Source organism: Fringilla coelebs (assembly GCF_963513975.1).
Source record: "Fringilla coelebs genome assembly, chromosome: 28".
NCBI lineage: Eukaryota > Metazoa > Chordata > Aves > Passeriformes > Fringillidae > Fringilla > Fringilla coelebs.
In genome coordinates, this window is record NC_140054.1 from 5,808,814 (window position 1) to 5,830,047 (window position 21,234).

Consider the following 21,234-nt stretch of genomic DNA (forward strand, 5'->3'; position numbering starts at 1 on the left):
ATTTTTCCTTGGTTTTTTTTTTGTTAATTATTTCGCCTCTTTGAAGCGCCCAGCGGCAGCTGGCGCGGGCGTTCCCCCCGATGTTTGTTGTGCTAATTCGCGGGCGGGGCGGGGCTGGCAGCGTGGCCGGGGGGCTGTGGCGAGGGGCCGGGGGCCCGCGGGCGGTGCCCGGCGGCGGGGCCGGCCCGGGCGGGACAAAGAGCGGCGGCCGCTCCCGCGCTGCCCTTCGTGAGGGGATTCAAATGGCGGCCCCGCCCGCCCGCGCGCCGCGGCCGCTCTGCCCCGGGCCCGCCCGGCAACAGGCGGGGCTTGGCTCCCATTGGCGGAGCGCGCGAGTGGCGCGCTCCCATTGGCTGCGGCCGCGCGGCCCCGCGGCGGGGGGAGGCGGGAGAAGGTGTTAAACGGCGCAGGAGGCGGCCGCCATTTTGTGAGGGAGAGTGAGGGGCGGTGCGGAGCGGAGCGGAGCGAGCTCTGGGGGCGGGGGTCGGACGGTGACGGCGGAGCAGCGCGGAGTCGGTTCCCGGAGGGCCGTGCGTGTGTCCGTGCTTGTGGGAGAGCGGAGCGGACAGAAGTCGGTAAGGGCGGAGCGGTGCGGAAAGGGCCGGGCGCGGCCGCCGCCATGTTGTGCTCCGTTGTTGGGGAAGGGGGGCCGGGGGGTCCCAGCTCCCCACAGGTGTCGGTGCGAGAAGGGAGAAAGTTCGGAGGCAAAGAAGCTCCGGTCAGCGGGAGCAGAGGGCAGCTTGGCCGGGGCCGGTGACGTTATCTCGGCTCTTGGTTTCAGTCCAAACAAGGCGGAAGCTGGAAATGGAGATGGGCGGCTCCTCTGGAGCTCTGGGAGGGATGGGCAGGGGGCCGCTGAGTTTGGAGAGTGACAGGAGCAGAACAGACTCGAGGGCGTCAGGATTAAAATCTCAGAGATCCCAGGAAATACAAGCCATGAGCAAAACAGGAAATTAGTGTAAGAGTTATTAAGGAATTACTTGGCTAACGAAGGTTAAAGAAGCAGATGACAAATGGAGCTCTGTGATGGCTGGAGAAGGGTTTGGGCACTGTAGGCAGTTCCTGTATTGGTCCCAGTCCCCAAAGTATTTTCTATTGTACTTTGCTTTTTCCTTACTAAAACAAAAGGGATAAAGTTCCTGATTGTCTGTTAAAATGCTGTGTAAGACAGAGCATGAGCAAAATGTTACTTTGGGTATGCTAAGTATGGTGGTGAACTTTATGTAAGTAGAGAAAGACAAAGCTGTGTCTTTTTGGGTGGGGTTTTGGGGTTTTGTTTGTAGCATGTTGTCATCTTTAACATATAAACAGACACAGCAGTCTCTGAATTATTTCCGCTTCCCCTTCTTTCCACCCCAAAGTGAAACAAATTGTTTCCATAATCTGAATCGAAATTTCTTTCTCGTTTCTGCAGCAGGACTTCTCCCTTGGAGCTTCTGTGCCGAGAATCCGATGTTGGGCTCGGCTCCTTGGCTGAAGACAGCAGATCAGCCCATGAAAACTTCTATTCCCAGCCAAAGGAAGGAGTCCAGCACAAGGCAGCACCTCTTCTTTCAGGCTTGGAAGCAAGAAAGGGGGCAAGAGTTGGAGAGTGTGGAATCGGAGAAGACCACTGAGAGGTAAATGGAGGTGGGAGAGGGGTAATGAATGTTGCAGGAGAGCCAGCAGGGAAGTGCTGAGTATGCTGTGCTGGAGTCTGGGCATGGGCTTTGGGAATTGCATAAATCTGCTCCACTTGAGGTGCTTTTCAGTTAATTTTCAGTTTATCAGAGTAATTATTACACTCAGGGGAAGTTTGGGCAGTGGCTTTATCAGTGTAAACTTTGCCCAATCTTAAGGTGCTAACAGGCTGAATTTAAATGTCTCAGCACTCAATAGTGACTGATAAAATCTGGCTCTGCATTTTCTCAGCAAGGTTTTGTCAGTCCCATTCCTCCAGTTAAGACCGTTTCTGAGGAAAGAAATGGTGTGTTTAGAGCGAGTTTTGGTTAGGTTGTTTTTTGTCCCTTTGCTTGAAATAGAAACATTTTCTGAAATACTTTGTTTGGAAAAAAAAAAAAAAAAAAGAGAAATAAAGACTTATCCTGACTTCTCTTGTCTTTCCAGGTGACATTTAAGTTGAAGATGGGTGGTGGAGAAAGATACAACATTCCCGTTCCCCAGTCTAGAAATACCACCAAGAACCATCAGCAACTTAAAAACAGGCAGAAGAGCAAAGACCCCAATTCTCAGATGAAAACCTACGTGAAGAAGGAAAGAGGCCACGGCTGCAGCTCCTCTCCTGGTGCATGGCAGGCCATGCAGAAAGGGGGGAAGAACAACGCTCACTTCCCCAAGAATCCCAACTGGAATCCTGCTCTGTCCAATCACAACCTGTTGTTCACCCCTCAGAGCAACCAGAACTATGCTGGAGCCAAGTTCAGCGAGCCACCCTCCCCAAGTGTTCTGCCTAAGCCACCAAGCCACTGGGTACCTGTTCCTTTTAAACCTTCTGATAAGGAAATAATGACATTTCAGCTCAAAACCTTACTGAAAGTCCAGGCCTGAGGGGTAGCTTGTGTGATTTTCAGAAGTGATTTCGACTGTCAGGGTTTCAGATTTGAGCATTGCTATTCCAAACTCCGGGTGTGCCAGGACCAGGTGTTCTTGCTGCATGTAGTTAGTCACTTGGAGAGGGGTGAAAGTTTACATTCCCCTCATCTTTTACCTCAAAAGTTCAGTGCTGTGTTCACCTCACTGTGAAATAGATATTTTCTTGTAAATGAATCAAATCCTGAGCAGTCACCATTTACTGTATTTAAGAATAAATGGGACTGTGTGCCAAAATTGGAATTGTGGCTTTGAATTGTTAGAAAACCACCTTTTACCTAACTTAATGCAGCATGAACTGAAAAAAAACGCACTGAAAACTTTAGTCAGGTTATTTGCTGCTTTTCAGGCTGGTGTGAGATTTGCTGAACACTCTGCAGAGCAGAAACCTCCACCTGGGCACACGGGGAGGCACAGCTGATTCTCTTCCCTGCCCTGTGAGGTTTAGTGGCACTCCTGCAGTGGTGGGTGAGCTTTCAAACCCATGACTCCCATCTGGAACGTTCTGGAAGGGTGTAGAAGAACTCCTCGGGCAGACCCAGCTGTGCTTCCCAGGAATCTCCATGAGTGCCAACTAAAGACCTTGCATTGCCAGGTGACTGCCAAAAAAGCTCCCCCAAATCCTTTGTGTGCCCACTGCACTGAGGAGTTCAAAACCACATTTTTGTATCAGTTTTTATAAAAAAAGGTGGAGTAGTTCCTTAGTTTGGTCTTAAATTGGTTCCCCTGTAACAATTAATAGTTTGGGGCAGGTGTTAGATGTTCTCACAGGGAAGACAGAGCCATGTAAATACATGTAAAACATTGTAGCATATGTAAATTTCTGCTGGGCTTTCCTGCACAGAAGTATTTTTAGTACAAAACTGCTGAATGTAAGATGACCATGTTGAGTACGTGGCCTGGTTTAAAAAAATGATATTTTGTTTAAAAAAAAAATTAACAAAAAAAAAAAAAGACATTTGTGGCTGTGCCCTTGCACTTCACATGCAATGAATATGCACATTGTATTTGGTTCTAATCTCATTTTTTTAAGTAAAATCAGTGCAAAAATGCTTATTTAGATTTTTTTTTTTAATTAAAGAAACTTAAAAAAAAAAAAAAAAAAAGCTGCTGGAGTTTCAGATCCCAGATCCTCCTGTTGTGAATGTGTAGGAGAGGAGTGTGTTCAGTGATGAAAAAACACTGAAATGTTCCAAATCAAGAGTTTCACAAGAAGTGCAAATGCCTGGGTTCAGGTGCTTGATGAAACTAAAGGATTGGAATCATTCTGTGTTTCTGAAATGCATCAGTGCTCTGTAAAACAACATTTTGTCCCAGTCTTTGCTAAAATCCCTCAGCAGAGGCTCAGGGCAGGTGGCTCCTGAGCTGTCACCCTCCAGCTGATCCTGCTGGAGGGTGACAACAGGAGCAGCCAGGGTTCTTTCAAAAGACAAGGATTACTAAAAAAAAAAAAGTGATTTAATTTGAACAGGCCTTTTGCAGATTGCGAAATGTTTGGAGGTGTCTTTCTGTACATTCCAAATGCAGTGGCAGCTGAAGTGAATGTTTACAAAATTATTGCTCCAAATCTCATGGAATTGGCAGTCTCTAAACTTGAGTTGTGACCTGGACCTTCACCAGAGTCTGAGCTGTATCCCAGTTAATTATCTATTCTCCACTTCAAATTGTCAATTACTGATAATGTTTGTACAAATTGGAAACAAAACATAAATAAACTTTTTTTTTTCCCCCCTAAAAGCATCTCTTTGTTTTCAGATGGAAATGGAAAAGTGGGATGACCTCATTTTGGCAGTTCCCTTCTCAAGGGAGATTTCTTTAACTGCAGCCTTCTCCTTCATGTTGGGGAACACAGGGCTGGAGAATTAACACTAATTAACATTCCTGACAAAACCAAAAGCTTGGGGCTCCGTCTTCCACACACTACAGCTGGATTAATTAAGTCAGAAGGTGCTCTCAAGTTATAGTCAAAACTTGTACATTTTATTCCCAATTCACAGGGTTATTTGCACAGATGGAACACAAAACTCAAGAAGAAAGGATGTGGGTGAATAAAACATCAGCATCTCCAATCAAACACACTACAGGGTACAGAGTCTTCCCTTCCTACAATAGTCTCAGCAGCAAGAGCATCTTTAGACAAATATTATAGCAATGGACTACAGACTTTTTTAAGCAAGTTACAAGATAAATGGAGAAAACCAGCAGTTCTTAATGGGTGATTATGTCCTAAAAATGTGTCAATTTTATCCTTCTGTACTTCAGAATGTTCATCTGCCCCGTCCCTGGCAAGGCCTGAGCAGCAGTGCTGGGCTGTGCATGGCTGCACTGCCCTGCTCTGAGCACACCCCAGCTGGCACCAGACTCAACAGGCAGGAAAAAAAGCTCTGTCCAAGCAGAGAGCTCCAAACAACATTGAAACCAAAAGATTCCACTTTGAGTAAAACCATGATACTGTACATTAAACATCTTGATAAGACATAGAAAGGATAACATTGAGCTTTCAGAGACCAGTCTATCAGAGTCCCTAATTAAACACCCAGCTACTTAACCACTAAATTGAAGATTTTGAATTACCAGTTGGGTGCATGGACTTTAGGTGAAAAAGAAGTTCCAATAGAGCCTTCTATGACTGCTGACACCAATCGATTCGCTGCAGATATTTTGGAGCACAGCCATTAATTTCAGCAGAGATTTTTTTTTTACACGCTACTTCAATTCTACAAATTTTGCAGGAATGACAAAATCTAGATTTACCACAGAAAAACGCAATTCCCACCGTTCTTGAGACTCCAAAAGAAAGATATCTAGACATGATCTTTTGTAGCCTGCAAAGTTCTTGCATTCCAGCTGTGCATAACCTGCAGGAAGCTTGCACAAGACAGGCTCCTGCTTTTTTTAGGGCAGGACTGGGATACCTGCATCAAGGAAGGGAGATGTTATCTAGATGGGCTGTGGCTTGATTTGCATGAATGCATAAACATTCCCTGCCCTTTTGGCCACATCCTGCTAACTCGTCCCCAACTGAAAGGCCCACAGAACAGCTTCTTCACAATTTTTCCATGGGAGCAAGAACTAGGACAACATCTTTATTCATGCACTCTTGAAACATCGTGGGTTTGTGTTCGGCTTTTCTGGCTTGTTCATATACACAAGTCAAGTCAAAGTTTAGTCCTACCTCTGGGAGAGAAAGAAAGAACCATCAGAACTGGCAGACACTACATTATACTTGCAATGATCTGGCTTTTCAAAACAAAAATTAAACTGTGCTATACATAAATGCTGAGGCACACAATATAAGGACATGCTGACACAACAGTTAAGGAATAGTTACTGTTACTCTGCCTGGACATGGAGATTCTCCTCCCTCCTCCCACCCTTCCAGCTCCAATTCCGGCTGGACCAGGACCACCACCAAGCACAGCAATCCCTGCAGGCCCCTGGCAGACACAGCCACGCTCTCCCCACCACTCAGTCACCAGGACCCCTCTCAAGCAGCAGCTAGTCATGAAGACTAAATTTATATATAAAAATCTATAAAGGTGAAAAGAGTGGGGGTTTCTGCTGCTAGAAGCAGAAATAATCACAGCTCAACTTAGAAAGGGTGACAGTGGGTTTATGAAAGCAATTCAGTGATTTACAGAGGATTTTTGTCCTTCAGGGCAGAACCTTCAGCTGGGCACACACCAGTGCCAGGAGGCAGCTCCAGCCCTGTTGCCTCCTCCCACAGAACCACTGCTGGCACCGGTTTTGATATGGCAATTATAAATTGTTATGGTGATACTATAATTTTGATTCTGTATGAACTTTCAGTCATTGCTTTTAAGTAGTTTCATAATCTGGCTAACAATATCTGAATTATAACCTACGGGGCAAGTCCATCCAGCAATAATGAAAGCTAATGGCAAGAAAATGCAATATATTAGAGTACAACTTATGCTTAGTGTTCTCAGTTTGTCTTGTACCCCTTCAAAATGTGAAGTGACATTTATTCAGACACTAAATGAAAAATTCCTGCCCTTACTGAAATACCATAGTAAAGATTTTACTCCATAAGGGATGCATAGCTCTACTCCTAACCATGCTCTGGAGTCAAATTCTAATGCTACAATAATTCCAGTGGATCAGTATTTCCTTCATTTTTTTATTACAGCATGTTTGCTAAATTTACAGCAAGCAGAAAATAAGCTGGGTCTTTAGTTATTTTGATCAAAACATCGATGTTTTAAAGGTAGTACACAATATTTGTTAAAAAGAACATATAAAAATACCTTTTTAGAAGCCTCTATAAGAAAGGAAATACAAAGTTTAATCCCACAACTTTCCTCTGCTAGAGCTGCACGCTACTGCTACAGTTTTAAATAGACTTTTTGCTGTTTTTAAACTATACATCCAGGAAAGTCTACAAAATTAAAGGAACGTGCATATAAATGATTGCATAGCAGAACATGAACATTAACTGCAAACAGTAAAGAAAAAGTTAGAAATACTATTAAATGTACAAAGGTTCTAGGATCAACCCCTAAGCACGTTCCGCTGACGAGATCCCAAAGCCATCTGCGCTTCAGTAAAGGCCCTGCTGAAACACTAAACCCAAAGCCTAAAACATTTCTCTAAAAAGGAACTTTTGGAAATCAATGTCTTTATATGCTACAGACATCAGACAGCGAGGAACACTTAAGTGTCTGATGGTGGCTTTTGAAGTTAAAGGGAAAAAAAAAAAAAACATGCCAAAAGCCATTTCCATAATCTTGCCTTCTAGAGAAATACTGGAAGATTACACACTGGGTTTGTTATTTTTCATGTTCAATTTTCTAAATATACTGTATTAGTGATAAACTACATAACTAGAGATGCAGCTCTTGTTCATATCCAACTTCAAACATTTGTTCTGAAGGAAAATGAAATCTTTTAACCAAACCACTATCCATTCTGAGGAAGGAGTGATTCAGACTTGCTTGACCAACTGCTTTTTTGCTGTGCAAAAAGCAAGCAAGCCCGGTAACCCAGGGAGATGACTACAGTTTGATACCTATGAATACACCAACTAACCACAGGAGTCATTGGCATAAAAGTTTAGTTCTTATATACTGTACACACACAACTCGAAACGATCTACTTGTATCTAACAGCAGGAAAACTAAGCAACTTTATGGTTAACTGCTCACTAAAATTGAGAATAGATACAAAAAACTGCATAAAATGTACACACAACCTAATATTTAGTTGCTCTGCTGTTTGCTGAAATCTGAATTTAGATTTTCCATTTCAAGGTGGGTTTCCCCTCACTTTCAGCACCAGCAGCCAGGGCAGAGGCAGTGAAGCCTCTACCCCGAGGGGTCACAACACTGCACAGGCTCCGAGCGAGCTCCAAGAGCAGCTCTCTGCCCATGTCGTACATGCAAGGTTAGTACCATCTCTCCAGACAGCAGGCTAAAGAGAAATCTCCCAAATCTCCCTCCACAGAGCTCCATGTGCCAACCTGCTGCTGCTGGTGGGCATGGAGAACACTGAAACCTGCCCTGGAGCCATGGAAACAAACTGCCAGTCTGATTTCCCAGCAGCCAGTGTTGCACTACAGCTGTCCAGTTTTCCTTTTCCTCACAAAGTTTATAGAGTTGAAGAACCAGTTAAACAGCTGGTTTAACTGCCCAGCACAAACTGGTACCAATTTCTCTATGGGTGTGACATTTGTAAAAGGACAATGTTGCAAGTTACGATCAATCAAGTCATCACCAAATATCTAAGCATTAAAAATGCAAATCTTTACAAAAATATACATAGAGACACCACAACCAAATCAGTAGCTGCCCATGACATTTAACCAAGTGGACAATCTCTCTCCCTCTCTCTCTCTGTGGCTTCTCAACACTGTTTTAATTTCAACCATTGTCGGCTACAGGGAAAACTGACAAAGAAAATATTTTTTAGCACTGTTGCAACATCATATTCCTGATAATTTAAGTAAACTGAACTGTGTGTAAATGAATCTTACATGCCTAAACCAACATGGATACACTGTTAGTGGCCACTGGACTTGGGACTAGTCCAAGACCTCGATCTGGATTTTGACCTAGATCTAGAATGTGATCTTGACTGTGATTTGGATCTAGCTGGTTCTTTTTTTCTCGACTCCTTCTCATATCTTGAGCTGGACTTATAGTGTGTTTTAGAATCTGTTTTAGAGGTGCCTCTAGATTTGGTGTGAGATGCAGACCTAGACCGTGATTTAGCCTTCATTTCTTTCTTGGGCTGTGACTTGGATCGTGATCTTGAATTGGACTTAGATCTTGAAAAAGATCGATTGCGGTGTTTGAACCTAGCAGAATAAAGGGGAGAGAGGAGATTTGAATGTAAAAACACTATTCTTAGACATCTAGTACATTAAAAATTGTTTACCGTTTTTGCAGGAGAAACTTTTTTTTTTAACCTATAGTTAAAGGAATACAGTGATCTAGCTTGCAATTTAAAGGGTGTAAAAAGCGGTTTTTTACCTATCATTGTCCGAATGGCTTCTGCTACGACGAGGTCTTCCAGTAGGTCTACTGCTAAAAAGGTACATCAGAAAAAGTAAACGGTGACAAATACCTACGTAAACGTACAAATACTTAACACATTCTATTTTCAAGCTGTGCATTTGCTTTTAGCTATTCTCCAATGCAGCACAGAACCGTTTCATTCACTATCCCTGATCAGATGCAGCATGCAAGGTACGCAACTCCCAGCAGTTACTCCCACGACAGAAACAAAAGATTACTCCAAACTGTACCAATGAGATAGTCAGCGTGGTGTGTCTGTGCTGTGCAGCTGAGGCCAGCCCCACACACTACACTTACTTTCTGGGACTATAGGATCTTCTATAGCTGTAATCAAAGGAGCGACTCCTCGACCGTCTGCGCTCGTAGCTGCGACTCCGAGACCGCCGGTATCTGTCATAGTCATCGTAACGAGAAGAGCTGTACAGGTTTCTCCCTTCCTTGGCTTTCATTTGGTTTGGTGCTGTAAAAATAGCAAGATTTGCAGGTGAAGATGATGCCCTACTTTTTCCCTTCAAGGTTTAGGTCTTGTATTTGGTGTTGAGCAAAAAGGTTCATTCGTGATTTGATGTTTATGAAGGGACAGGTGAGAGGCTGCTCTGTGCCACTTGTTTTGTGCTGCTTGGGCCACTGGACACAATTTAATGCAGCCTTGGGGGCACTGTGAATCTAGAAAGCAAAACAAACAAAAAAAAACCCTCAAAACCAGTTAGAAAGGACTAATGCTCCATAAAACCAGAACACAGAGCTGGCCAAGGTGATTTCAGGCCAGCTGGAAACTGGCACAGCAGGTCAGACCCATGACTGACACATTCTGGCATTGCTGAATTTACCCAATGAGTGAAAGCTAATTAAACACTTTCTCCTGGCTGCACAGCACCATCATCACACCTGAGCCACAGCTGTCTTTAATGATTAAAGGCCCAGCTTATACAAAAGCTTTGGTGGATGCCACACAAAAGGAAGTCTGATTCCAAAAGGAACCCCCCAATAAAACAATTCACTTTCGCTCTGCAGCTTAGTTATTAAAGTAATTAAGAATGAATGAACCTATTAGTCTTCCACTGTATTTCCTCTAAGCAGCACAGCTATCCTTCCTTTGCATCAAATTCAAACCCAAAGACCATGCTCTAAGTGTTTTAAACACGCTGGAACAAACATCCTCTGTACTAAATGGCTTCAAATTTTAAGTTGTTAGTGCTGCTTGCAACAGACTAAGGTGGATTTAGTTAATTTTGCTCAGAAACTTGTTAGAAAGCCCCATGTTTATACACAGGGCAGAAAGTTGTCCTTTGGAGTGTAGAATTTCCACTGACTCCATTAAAGTTAATTGTGAAGACTTGAGGGAGAACTGGACAGTCAGGTTGTTTCTCTGAGAGCTGTAACTGAAGACCTTTAAGATCTCTTTATTCCGGGGCATCACATGAGTATTACAGTCCTGGTTTAGACCAAAAGGGCTGAGCCAGGTTTTACTAAAGACCTAAATTCTCTTTACAGTTATCTGTTCAGAAAATAAAAGTTCTGCTCCACCTTGAATTGAGATAACTTGAAAAATGACTTTTATCCTGAAGCCAAATGAAAATGAAGACATTACCTCAATCCTGGAAGTCACACAGAGCTGCACAGAAAGCTCCCAAGAATGCCTGTGGTGACTGCTGTACTTAGTTATCCATTTATAATTAAACAAGTCATTAGCAGTCACTGGATGAAAGGCAGCACATCCACGTGCTATTTATATACAATAAGAACACATCACAGCAATCAGCAGCACGTGCAGGGCTGGTGCTGAAGTCCAGCAGATAAAATCCAGGCACTTACTCTTGCGGTCCCCCTGTGCAAACTGGATTTCTATTTGCCGGCCACAAATCCACTTCCGATCCAAGTTATGGAGAGCATCTTCTGCATCACGGACATCTTCAAATGTGCCAGTGTTAAGGTACTTGGGAATTGGAGCAGTTTAACAGATTTGGTATTTAAAATGAAAATTTTCAAGTTATTTTCTCATTTTACAGCCATGTTTTAAGTTTTTTAGTCATGCTACTCTACACACTAGTGCATTCTTTAATTAACCACCAGCTGAGAACTCCTGTTATAAAATTAAAATCTTGTAATATGACCATGAATTTATCCATCAGCAAGCACTTGCTATGTGATACTCTAATTTTTTTTCTTCTCCCACTTGTACTTATGCAAAGAAAACAAAGGTATCCTTTCAAAACACACTTGTTAATGGTCATTTTATTCTCTCCACTATGTCGAGTTTATTAAAACTAAGCCCTGGTTCTTAAATTATGTTGGACATAGCAACAGTAAGTATTAATTATTAACTTAGGAATTGGAATAATGCTTTCCTTTTTGTTTTAAATAACTGATTTTATGTTTAACTGATGTCATGTCACAGCCCTGTGTGCAGAGAGAGCCTCCCCAGTGTGAGAGAAGAGCAGACACTGGGAGCCCTGCACTGCCATTCAGGGCCAAGGTACAGTGACAGACATTTGTTTTAATGCTGGAATTTACACCCCTAATTCCAGCTCGTGGGACCCAAAACAATGAGCTGCCTTTCCCCTCCAGGCCACTCATTTCTCAGCAGCATCATCTCTGCAGGAGAGAAACTTCCATTTCATTCAGACCACAGTTACAGTAGCACTCACAAGAGAAATATTACAGGTTTCGTCAATGGACTAAACCAGAAAAATTCATCAAATTACTGCTTACATGACAGACAGAAGAAAAACTGTTATTCTGTAGGATACATCAGGTATGACTCCTTTAATCTTGGCCACCATTCAACTTCATCTTGACCTTTAACTCTTTAAGTGCTTGTCAGAAGGACTTGTCATGAGATGCTTGGCCAAAAATGACAGATGGCTTTATCTTTAACTTTGAAAAACAACCTTTTCCCCCTTTTGTAGATAAAGCGAAGCTTTGTCTCCCATTATGGCTTGTCCTTCTTCCAGCTTTTCTTTATTTTTTCTTTTCCCAAACTCTCCCTTCTCTTCAAGCCTGATCCTTAAGAGGTCTTTGGCTTGTCTACTTGCCTTAATTGTTGAACTCTACTCTAAAGGTTCTTTCATGCTTTCTCTTTGGGGTCGCCATTACTGTACAGCTTTACATTCTGAGGCAACAACAGAGGACAGCAAATTAGGGGACAATATTAGAGAAAGAAGTTCACCTCATTTTTTACACAATCTGATTTTGATCAAGTGATTCCAGTTTCCATTTGTTAAATTAACAATGAATAGCAGCCACATTTTGCTAAGCACAACTTTACTTACACACCAGTGATAATAAAAACGTGCTAGACAATTTTGAGTCAGTGATAAATTTTCATTTAAATCATATAGTATTAATTTCAGTGGCATAAGCAAGCTTTTATATTACTGGACTTAAGTTTTGCAAAAAAGGCAAAGAACAATTGAGAGAAGTTAAATCTTCAAAAATAACGAAACACCACGACATAAGTAAGACACTTATTAGATACAACACAAAAGTAAACTGCTTTTTCATTTAGATTGGTTACCTCTTACACAAACTTGAATTTCAAACTTCAACACCCCTCACTAATGAGCCATCTGAAGAAAGGATATTGAACATAGGCAAATCCTCTGGGACGACGAGTGTAGAAGTCAAGGGGAACGTAAACATCAACTATAGGCCCATAACGACCAAACTCCCGGCGCAAGTCTTCGGACCTGCAACACCACAAACACCTGATATGGCTTTGGCACTGCCTGAGCGCCACAAAACACCCACCAGAACGAACCTAACGGGCAAAAAATTAAATCTACAGTTAATAGGAGCACCCCTGGTTTTTGGAAGCATTTGGTGGAGGATGAAAGGGGCGTTTTTTGGGGGAAGAAGTGTTTGGGCAGTTCCCTGCTGGCAGCACATGGAGCTTTTCTGAAACACTCAGGTCTCAGGATGCTCAAGTAAAAGCTGGCAGTTTGAAACCAGCCTTCAGCACAACCTAAAATAAAAATGTAAACTGAGAAGTGATGCACACCAGTTCATTCATCGCAGCCAAGGTTGGCAGAGAGTGAAACGAAGGACTGTTAAATTATCGTTGTTATTATTATTCAGGTACCTCGACAGTGATTTTGCAACACACAAACATCAATTATGAGATCCAAATAAACATTGTGAGACCAAACCAGTCACCCAAACTCATTTCCATAGAACAATCAATACTTACAACCACATCAAACAGAACAGATCTCAGTGAGCAGCCACTCATGCCCTCGGGATAGTTTTTCCAATGACTTGGCTTTAGAGAGCTGAGACAAAACTGCTCAGCTGCAGCCACCCCTGGAACAACAGCCACTCCTCAACAGAGGCTTCTTATTCACATCAGCTCCTCACATTTAATTTTGTAACATCTGAGGACAAAAACCTGCACGAGAAGATTGGTGCAATACCATATTTAGGTGGTATGGGAGAGTTACTACTGGTTTTTAGTATTCTTTCCTTTCTCTTGCACCAGTTGGGAAACAAATCTCCACAGTCAGTGCTGGCAGAAGGGAAGTACCACCAGCACGGAGATCTCACAATGAAACCACCTCCAAGAACTCAGTGCTTAAGGTGAACCCTCAACAGGATCCACATTGCTGTAAAGAATTTGCAAGCGATCATCCTCAGCTGTTCTTAAAGTAAAATAAAGTACTGGAAAAATGAAAAAATTCATGGGGAAAAAAAGTTAAAATTTTAATTTCACTCCATTCCATCGTGCCCACAGGACGACGTGTAAATGTCGCACAAACAATAACAAACACCAAAGGTGCTTTTGGTCACTAAACTGCCCAAGTGAAATGAGGAAAATCAGCAGCTCACTACAAGTATATAAGGAATAAATAAGAACCTGTGCAATGCTCTGTTTTTGTTGTTTCAATTCCCTACGAGAAGTTCTCTCACCGCACACGTTTAGTCCTTACGGGCTCTCGGAACCACACGATTATAACGGAGACCAATCATTGCTTCCCTCGACTCCGGACCGAGCGTCCCGAGAGGCCCCGGTACACAACAACCACGGCAGAACATTCCACCTGCACCGGCAGCAGCTCCCACACTAACGGGACCGGCCACGCCTGGAATTTTGGGCACAAACGCTCTATTTCCTCCCATCTATCAGCAATACTGCACTTCCAGAGGAGCATCCCAAAGTGCAGCGGCTGTCCGGCACGGCCCCGGGGGCACATCCCGCTGGACACGCTCCAAGGCGGCCGCGGGGAGTTTCACTTTGTTGCGGCCCAGCTTTGTTCTGTCTGGACGCTGTTTGGAAACGAACCCGCGTGGAGAGGCGGGGAACGAGCAGCATCGCGAGGAAAATGGAAGGCAGGGCAGGGAGAAGGCAAAGCGGCGGAAAGGAGCGGGCCGGGCTCGCCCCCTTCCCTCCCCCGGCTGCGGGGGGACCCCCGCGCCCGCGGCCTAGCGAGCCCGCCAAAGCCTGCGCGAGCCCCCGCTCCGCCCCCACTCACCGGGTGTCGTCGGCCACGTTTCGCACGAAGAGCGAGGTGTTGGGGGGCCGCAGGTAGCGGGACATGTCGGCGGCGCTGGGGCAGACGGCAGGAAGGAGAGGAGGGAAGGAAGGAAGGAGGGAGGGAAGGAGCGAGCGCGGCCCGGGCGCGGCGGGAGCGGCTGAGGCGACCCTGGGGGAGCTGCACCGCCCGCCCGCGCGCCGCCTCTCGCGAGACTTCCCGGGGGGGGGCTTCCGGCGAGAGCGAAACGCGGCGCCAAAATCCTGCCCCGCTCCGGCAGCGCGCATGCGCCCCTGCGCCGCGCGGGAGCTCGCGGGCCCGCCGCGCATGCGCGCTGCTCTCCCCCGTCCCCGCTGGCTTTTCCCGCCGAAAGAGCGGGAAGGGCGAGCGCGCGCGGGGCAAGATGGCGGCCGCGCCCCCGCCGTGAGGGGAGAGCGCGGCCCGGCCTTGTGCGGCCGCCTCACAGCGCCGCGGCTCCCTCCTGTGCACCCAGCTGACACCGCCTCGGGCTGTAACGCCCTTCCTGAGGCTCAAGGGATCGCTGTCCTGTGGCCTTGCTGTTGAATAATGTGGAGTATGTATAAGTTCTGTTGAGAAAAGACATTCTTTGATGTTTGAGGTTTTTATGCTTTCTAGCCTAATCAACAAGAAGGGAGATGTAACCCGTGAAACGGCAGGCAATGAGCTCTAAGTGATGTCCCTGTGTTAGAATAACAAATTGGTAGGGCTGCCTTGTTGAGGTTTAGGACTGGACAGGCTTCGATGATCTCAGACCCAGGGGGAGGTTAACAAAACTCGAGAAAAAAGGATGCCTGCTGATAGAGGACACAAAGAATGCAGAATTTATGGCCCATCTGGCAAGAACTCCCAAGATAAGGAAGAAACTAATAAACCCAACTCAACAACTGTGCTGAAATGATCTCCAACTGGGTAAAACGTAATTTTGCATCTGCAGGGGCAGGTCATGGCCACCAACCCACAGGCCATGGGCCCAAAAGGAGAGAACGGGACTAATTAGCATGAGAAACAGCAGAATAATTAACCAACAGAAGACAGAATACTAATTCAGAACTATGTGACCTGTAGCCAAGGCGCACTAATTCCTTTGTTTCTTAAAATGTGTAGATAGTAATAAATTTTGATCGTTGGTGTGCTCGATTTATGGAATCCCACAGGGCCCCAACTGTGCAACAACAAAATAAATGACCAGTGTCTCTCTGGATGTGTAACCATTGTTGCACATGGAGTAATTAATGCAATTTTTGTGGAGAGCACCGTTACCCAGAGCCCTGCTGAGCCCCAGGAGTTTTCACCAGGCTGTTTGCACAGGACCAGCCCTTTCCATTAAAGCTGTTTGTGTGATGAAAACAATACAGTTGGTGGGTGGAGAGATTATTTCTTACCATGCTCATGTGTGACTCACATAAAGGTGGGTAAAAGGCTCATCTGGCCCCACAGTCACAGGGTTTGGTGAAGAGTTCCATGAGAAGTGTCTGCATTTTCATGTGAGGGATTTTCAGCAAACTCCTGCAGGGACTTGGAGCTGATAAAGCCCTGGTGTCTGCCACCAGTGTATTTTCATCTTTATTTTTAATATTCATGAAAGGAAACTGGTGGGAGGACATTGCTGTTCATATCTTGGCAATCTCACATTAAGAAGTGCCTGATTTTTACAGGTTTTGAATGACAGATGATTCAACTTTGAATGGCAGATGAAGTTCAGTCACTAACACAGGAGATGTGCAGACATGTACACTTCCAAAAAAAAGGAATTTATGTGGTTGTATGTTCAGGGTCTGTGTGCAGGACTCAGCAGAGAAGGGAAGAGGATCTCTGACCATGTTTTTTGCATTTAATATTTACAGTTAGCATGCAAGCAGCAGGTCGAGTTGTTACCTTGTGCAATATAAACACAGATCTGCTCACACAAACCATTAAAAGAACCTAAAAATCAAGCCAAGAACGCACATCAGAGGCTGGAGTTGTGGTGGGAGTGCTTGGCACAAAGCAAAAAAGAAAAACAAATATTTTACAGACATTCTGAAAGCAATGAATTAACCAAAGAGTGGACTTTGATGGATAGAAAACCATGCTGCCAGGATTAACTTGTCAGAGCTTGTCAGATTGGGAATCAAAACTTTGAACCAGATCCAAGTTTGATTATAAATACTCCAGTGGAGTCCTTCACAGAAAAATTATTTTTGTGGAATAGTGAATCCAGAGCTGCCATCCCAGCCTGTTATGCCATCTAGGAATGCTAATTCCTTTGGGCCATGGGACACAGATCTCAGATAAAAATCCTTCAGGTTTTCACTGCTTCACATAAGGACCTGCACTGAAGATTCCCCCCAAATCTGGGGTGCCCTGTGGCAGAAGGACATTGCCAGAAGGATGGGAAAGATTGGCACCATTGCTGGAAAACTGAAATCATCGCAGTCGCGAAGAAAGCCAGGTGAAGTGTTCTTTAATTTTTTAGAATTTTAGCCCTTAGAATGACTTGGCATGAGTTGAAGTTCTATTTAAGGTTTGTGTCCTTTTAGTGTGTGGTATCTCCAAGAATCATTCTGTAACGATTTGAGATGAGTAATGAAGGATCTCTGCCTTAGTTTAGAAACAAACCTGAAGTGTCTTGCGTGTTCCATCCTCCAGTTTGCAGGCACAGCCTTTGATCCTTGCAGACCTCTAGCAGTCTGTGAATTTCCTGCTGGAAAACCACAGCGTGTGTTTGGTTTCAGGGTGTGTTTGCAGCAGTTACCCAGCAACTCCCAGAGAGAAGGGTGCTGAGTTCTTGGGTGGCTTTCTGCAGCACCAGTGCTTTAAAACAGCCTCCTCCTCCTCCTCCCTGAGTTTTACCAGCCCCCATTTCTGTGCTGCTGATCTTATTTCTGTGTAACTCACATGGAATTTAATTCTGGCTGCAGGACTGTGCTTGGCATTGGACCTGCCTGGGAAGCAGAATGAGCACAATGATCCTTTATGCCAGTGAAACTCCCTCTCAGAACAGCCTTATCCCAGAATAAGAATACACTTCCCAAATTGCTTGTATCATATTGTGTTGTTAATACAACACAACCTCTCCCCTCACAGCCTGCTCTTCTAGCATGGGGAGATGGAAACTCAGCGCTCTTCACTGGGGTAAAACCTCCCCGCGAGGATTTGAAATGGCATTATCAGTGCAGCAGCTTTGTTCATGGAGGTCTTGCACCTAAAACCAATTCTAACAAATCTGCAGTGACTTCAATTACGAAATGGGGCTGCTGATACAATAATAGGATCTGATCAGCAGAGAAATGGTTCTAGGCACAGCTCCTGTGTGTTTTATACTTAATAGAGACACAGGGTCTGAACAAAGTCTGGTTTACTTCAGCTTCACAGACTTGGGCCATGACAAGACACTGGGAGTTCATTGCAAATTGGAAGAATGTTTCATTCTCTTTGCTCTTGTCGTGCCTCTTAATTGTATTTCTGTGTAATTGAATTTAAGAACAGCCATCCCTACTGTTAATGACTGGTGAGTGCTTCACAGCTTTTCAAATATTGCTGTTTCCATTGCTGGGCCATGTGGTGCAGATCAGCCCAACAGCTGCCCGATTGTTCTCTGTTGGCCAGGTCATAGAGAACGGGCTTTGGTTAAAGACTAACCTTCAGCAGAAGCAGGAACTAAAGCTGAGTGTTTTCAGTCTGTGTGTAAGAAATCAAGGAGCATTTCTGTAGCTTTTGGCTGCTCCCAAGGATTATTGTGGTGAACTGGAACAGTGTGATTTATGTCCAGGTTGGGTTGTCTGAGAGGCAGATTTCTGTCACTCTGAGGACAGAGGGGGAAACACAGTCCTGTAGCAAGGGGAAGTGCTGTGAGAAAGGAGAGCAGAAATCATCATGATTTCCTGTGCTGTTGTTCAGATAAAACAGAGATCACACCTTGTGGAAAGTGCACTTTATTTCAGGTATGTAAAGGTGTCACAGAGGAGGATCTGTCCTTAGGCTTTCTTGCCTCTTCTGACAAGTGTCACTCCACCGTACGTTATAGTCTGTGGGAGACAAATACACATTTTTATGGCTAAGTGGCAGAAGTGTCAGTAATTTCATGCACAAATCCATCCTGGTCCCCAAGAAAATGCAATCACAGCACCTTCCTTCAAATATATGTACAACATTTGCATGAAGGAAAAGTTGGAGTTGATTGTGCTCCTTGGAGCAGTCTTTATCCACAGAGACACTCTCTAGACACTGAGCTAATCAACATTTTTTCCTTCAGCATTTTTCTTCAAGTGCCTTTATTTTCACTTATTTGCACTTACCTCCACCATTTCATTTCCTTTAACTTCCTGCTCGTGAGAGAATTTATCTGATTTGCACACCAGCTTCCCGTTGACCAAGTTCACAGTGCACTGTTGGAACATTTAAAAATATTTTTAAGAAATTATATTTTGGAATTCAATTTGAGTAAGTAGAGGACTAATAAATAGGAAATAAATTACACTGATGTTTCATAATGACAGCTGCTGATTTAAAGTGGAGAACACAGCATTTGAATAGGAGTTTTAGGAACATTTCTGTTTGTTAAAGTGACAGAAATATTTGCAAATGGAAATGGTACAAACAAATTCCACTCACACACAAACTGAGGTTTAGGGATAAATAAAGATGTCCTGTTCTTGGAATGCTTTACCTTCAGCTTCCTGCCGTCCATGGTGGTGATGTCAGCCTCTTTGCCGAGTGTAAACGAGTTGGTTACAGATTTGTTGGGTGTTTTGGATGTCACTACAAAGTCGTTGCCTTTTTGTTGTATTTCAACAACAGGCTTAATATCTTTGGCCATTTTGATGGTGTCATCTGGCAACCCTGCAAAAATAGGCAAACCAGGGCTGTTTGTTATGGAAATAGCAAAATAGCAAATTGTGCCTTCCAACAAAGGCACAAAAGATCTAAAACCAGTACTGGAAGGTGATGTCCCAGTTAAAAGACAAATCCTGGTTTAGATTCCTCTCTTCTCTATGGTTTTTTTTCTTCGTTTCTTCTAGTCTGGTTAGGTTTTGGTATGATATTTGGTGATCTGTCAGACTATGCACAGATTCTTTTCCTAAGGGCTGCCCCTGGGGTGATGATGGTCCATGAAAAGAACCACATGTGCATTACTTTATTTTCCCAGGGAGTTGGGGGATTATTTGTCCAGTCAGAGCTGGAACAGTGGGAGTACCTCAAACTCCCTTTTTGGGGTGTCCCTGGCATGATTTGAAGGTGTCATTGTCACCAGGAGCGGGTTTGGTTCTGTCACGCTGTCAGACCAGGCTTTTCAGCTGGAACTGGATCTCACTCTCCTGAAGATCTCATATTTACTCTTAAAAACCCCAACAGGAACGTTTTGTTGGCAAAGGTAAGTGCATATTTATTGCTGTAGCACCTCCTAATCCTCAGATTAGATTTGATAATCACTCAGAGATTACTGACACTTATCACACTTGATAAGCACTGACAGGTTACTGACCACTTTTCAGAGGTGTTAATTATTCACAGATTACTGACAGCATTTGTGCTGCAGAAAGGGCTTCTGTGCCAATAATTGGGAGGCTGAACAAGTCATTGATGGCTTCTTTCTAGTTATATGTGTTCATAAAATTACAAGTAATCAACACAACAACTCTTCTTTGGGGGTTACCTGCAACCTTTCTCCATCAATTTATACAACTTTCAGCTTCTTTTCACATCCAAATGAGATCAAACAGATTGAACCAAGCAGGGCAGTTTGTCACAGAAAGAAAAGGACAGAATCCATGGAAATGCAGCAGTAAGAGCTGTGGTGGCAGGGATTTGAGGGGGAGCAGGCACTTACCCAGAGCCTTGAGGAAGGGCTCGAGGTTCTCCTGAGCGTAGATCTGCCAGGTGCCAGCGAACGCCATCGTGGGACACGGCGAGGGCTCCCCCTGCCCACGGGGATGCTATTTATGGAAACACAGAGGCCAGCCCAACTTGGCACAGGGCTAATTATTAACTGTCAAACAGCAATCATTAATCAATTATTTGTTCTTAATGATCATAACCTCTCGTTCATGCTGCTCTTACCTTGAGGGTTGGGATGCTGTGTTTGTTGTGGGTTACTGACCTCGGGGGATTGTCCAGCCTTGTTGGAAAGTGTTGCAGTGCAGCTTCATTTGTTTGCTCTTTGTCCACAACTCCTGTGTTTAACACATTTTCTGTGTCTTGAGTAGAATTCTTCAGATAAAGTTACAGTAGATCAAGGTGATTGGTATTGTACGGCAGGAACTTCCTAATGATAACAATGTTCTCTGCTGTGGGCACTTGAACCTTAAATGGTGGATAAAGAATGCATAAAATTATTCTATTTCTTTCAAAATTGTGGGCCTCCCATTACTTGAGGACAGGCAAAATCATGTTGGAGTGGGAGATGAGTGATGATTTTATCCAGCAGATGTCAGTGATGTGCATCTAACTGAACTGAATTAAACTCAGTTTCTTTTTAATTTTTATTTTAATAGAAGATAAAAGATAAAACATGGAACATTGCTTGGAGAGTGAATGCAGGAAGCAAATAGGATGGGTTATTTTTTCTTCTCACCAACTGCACAAGGATTTCTTCACTCACTCCAGCCCTTGAGTGATGTTCCTTGCTGTCTGTGCAGGCC

General features: G+C 44.1%; 3 protein-coding genes across 9 annotated transcripts; 1 reads left to right on the forward strand and 2 right to left on the reverse strand.

The window, feature by feature from the left end:
- The first annotated feature begins 437 nt into the window (after positions 1-437).
- PNRC2 (proline rich nuclear receptor coactivator 2) lies at positions 438-4,320 on the forward strand. Of its 2 annotated transcripts, none has more exons than XM_084222519.1 (3): positions 438-575; positions 1,415-1,619; positions 2,107-4,320. In XM_084222519.1, the coding sequence occupies exon 3, from the start codon at positions 2,125-2,127 to the stop codon at positions 2,545-2,547; it is 423 nt and encodes a 140-aa protein (XP_084078645.1). In that variant the 5' UTR covers positions 438-575; positions 1,415-1,619; positions 2,107-2,124; the 3' UTR covers positions 2,548-4,320. The 2 variants fall into 2 exon arrangements, with proteins under 2 accessions (XP_084078645.1, XP_084078646.1); XM_084222520.1 differs by having other exon boundaries at positions 1,418-1,619.
- Positions 4,321-4,632: 312 nt separating this feature from the next.
- SRSF10 (serine and arginine rich splicing factor 10) lies at positions 4,633-14,792 on the reverse strand. 6 transcript variants are annotated; one of them, XM_084222515.1, is made up of 7 exons: positions 14,594-14,792; positions 12,708-12,814; positions 10,941-11,042; positions 9,423-9,585; positions 9,081-9,134; positions 8,804-8,905; positions 4,633-5,766 (listed from the first exon to the last, which is right to left on the reverse strand). In XM_084222515.1, the coding sequence occupies exons 1-7, from the start codon at positions 14,656-14,658 to the stop codon at positions 5,748-5,750; spliced, it is 612 nt and encodes a 203-aa protein (XP_084078641.1). In that variant the 5' UTR covers positions 14,659-14,792; the 3' UTR covers positions 4,633-5,747. The 6 variants fall into 6 exon arrangements, with proteins under 6 accessions (XP_084078641.1, XP_084078643.1, XP_084078640.1 ...); XM_084222517.1 differs by lacking the exon at positions 8,804-8,905 and having other exon boundaries at positions 9,081-9,131; XM_084222514.1 differs by having other exon boundaries at positions 4,633-8,905; positions 9,081-9,131.
- A 3,721-nt stretch (positions 14,793-18,513) lies between these two features.
- Positions 18,514-20,522, reverse strand: LOC311163733 (fatty acid-binding protein, liver). Its single transcript, XM_084222808.1, has 4 exons — positions 20,424-20,522; positions 19,263-19,435; positions 18,892-18,981; positions 18,514-18,621 (listed from the first exon to the last, which is right to left on the reverse strand). The coding sequence occupies exons 1-4, from the start codon at positions 20,488-20,490 to the stop codon at positions 18,571-18,573; spliced, it is 381 nt and encodes a 126-aa protein (XP_084078934.1). The 5' UTR covers positions 20,491-20,522; the 3' UTR covers positions 18,514-18,570.
- Positions 20,523-21,234: the final 712 nt, after the last annotated feature.

Bases quoted from the DNA above. Each gene is read 5' to 3' on its own strand.
- PNRC2 (XM_084222519.1), top strand. From the start codon at position 2,125: ATGGGTGGTGGAGAAAGATACAACATTCCCGTTCCCCAGTCTAGAAAT.
- SRSF10 (XM_084222513.1), bottom strand. From the start codon at position 14,658: ATGTCCCGCTACCTGCGGCCCCCCAACACCTCGCTCTTCGTGCGAAAC. The intron at 9,586-10,940 runs GTAAGTGCCTGG...CTATTTTTACAG, and splicing joins TGCACAGGGGGACCGCAAGA to CACCAAACCAAATGAAAGCC. The intron at 9,135-9,422 runs GTAAGTGTAGTG...GTACCTTTTTAG, and splicing joins AGATCCTATAGTCCCAGAAA to CAGTAGACCTACTGGAAGAC.
- LOC311163733 (XM_084222808.1), bottom strand. From the start codon at position 20,490: ATGGCGTTCGCTGGCACCTGGCAGATCTACGCTCAGGAGAACCTCGAG. The intron at 19,436-20,423 runs GTAAGTGCCTGC...CTATTTTTGCAG, and splicing joins GCCCTTCCTCAAGGCTCTGG to GGTTGCCAGATGACACCATC. The intron at 18,982-19,262 runs GTAAAGCATTCC...ATGTTCCAACAG, and splicing joins TGGACGGCAGGAAGCTGAAG to TGCACTGTGAACTTGGTCAA.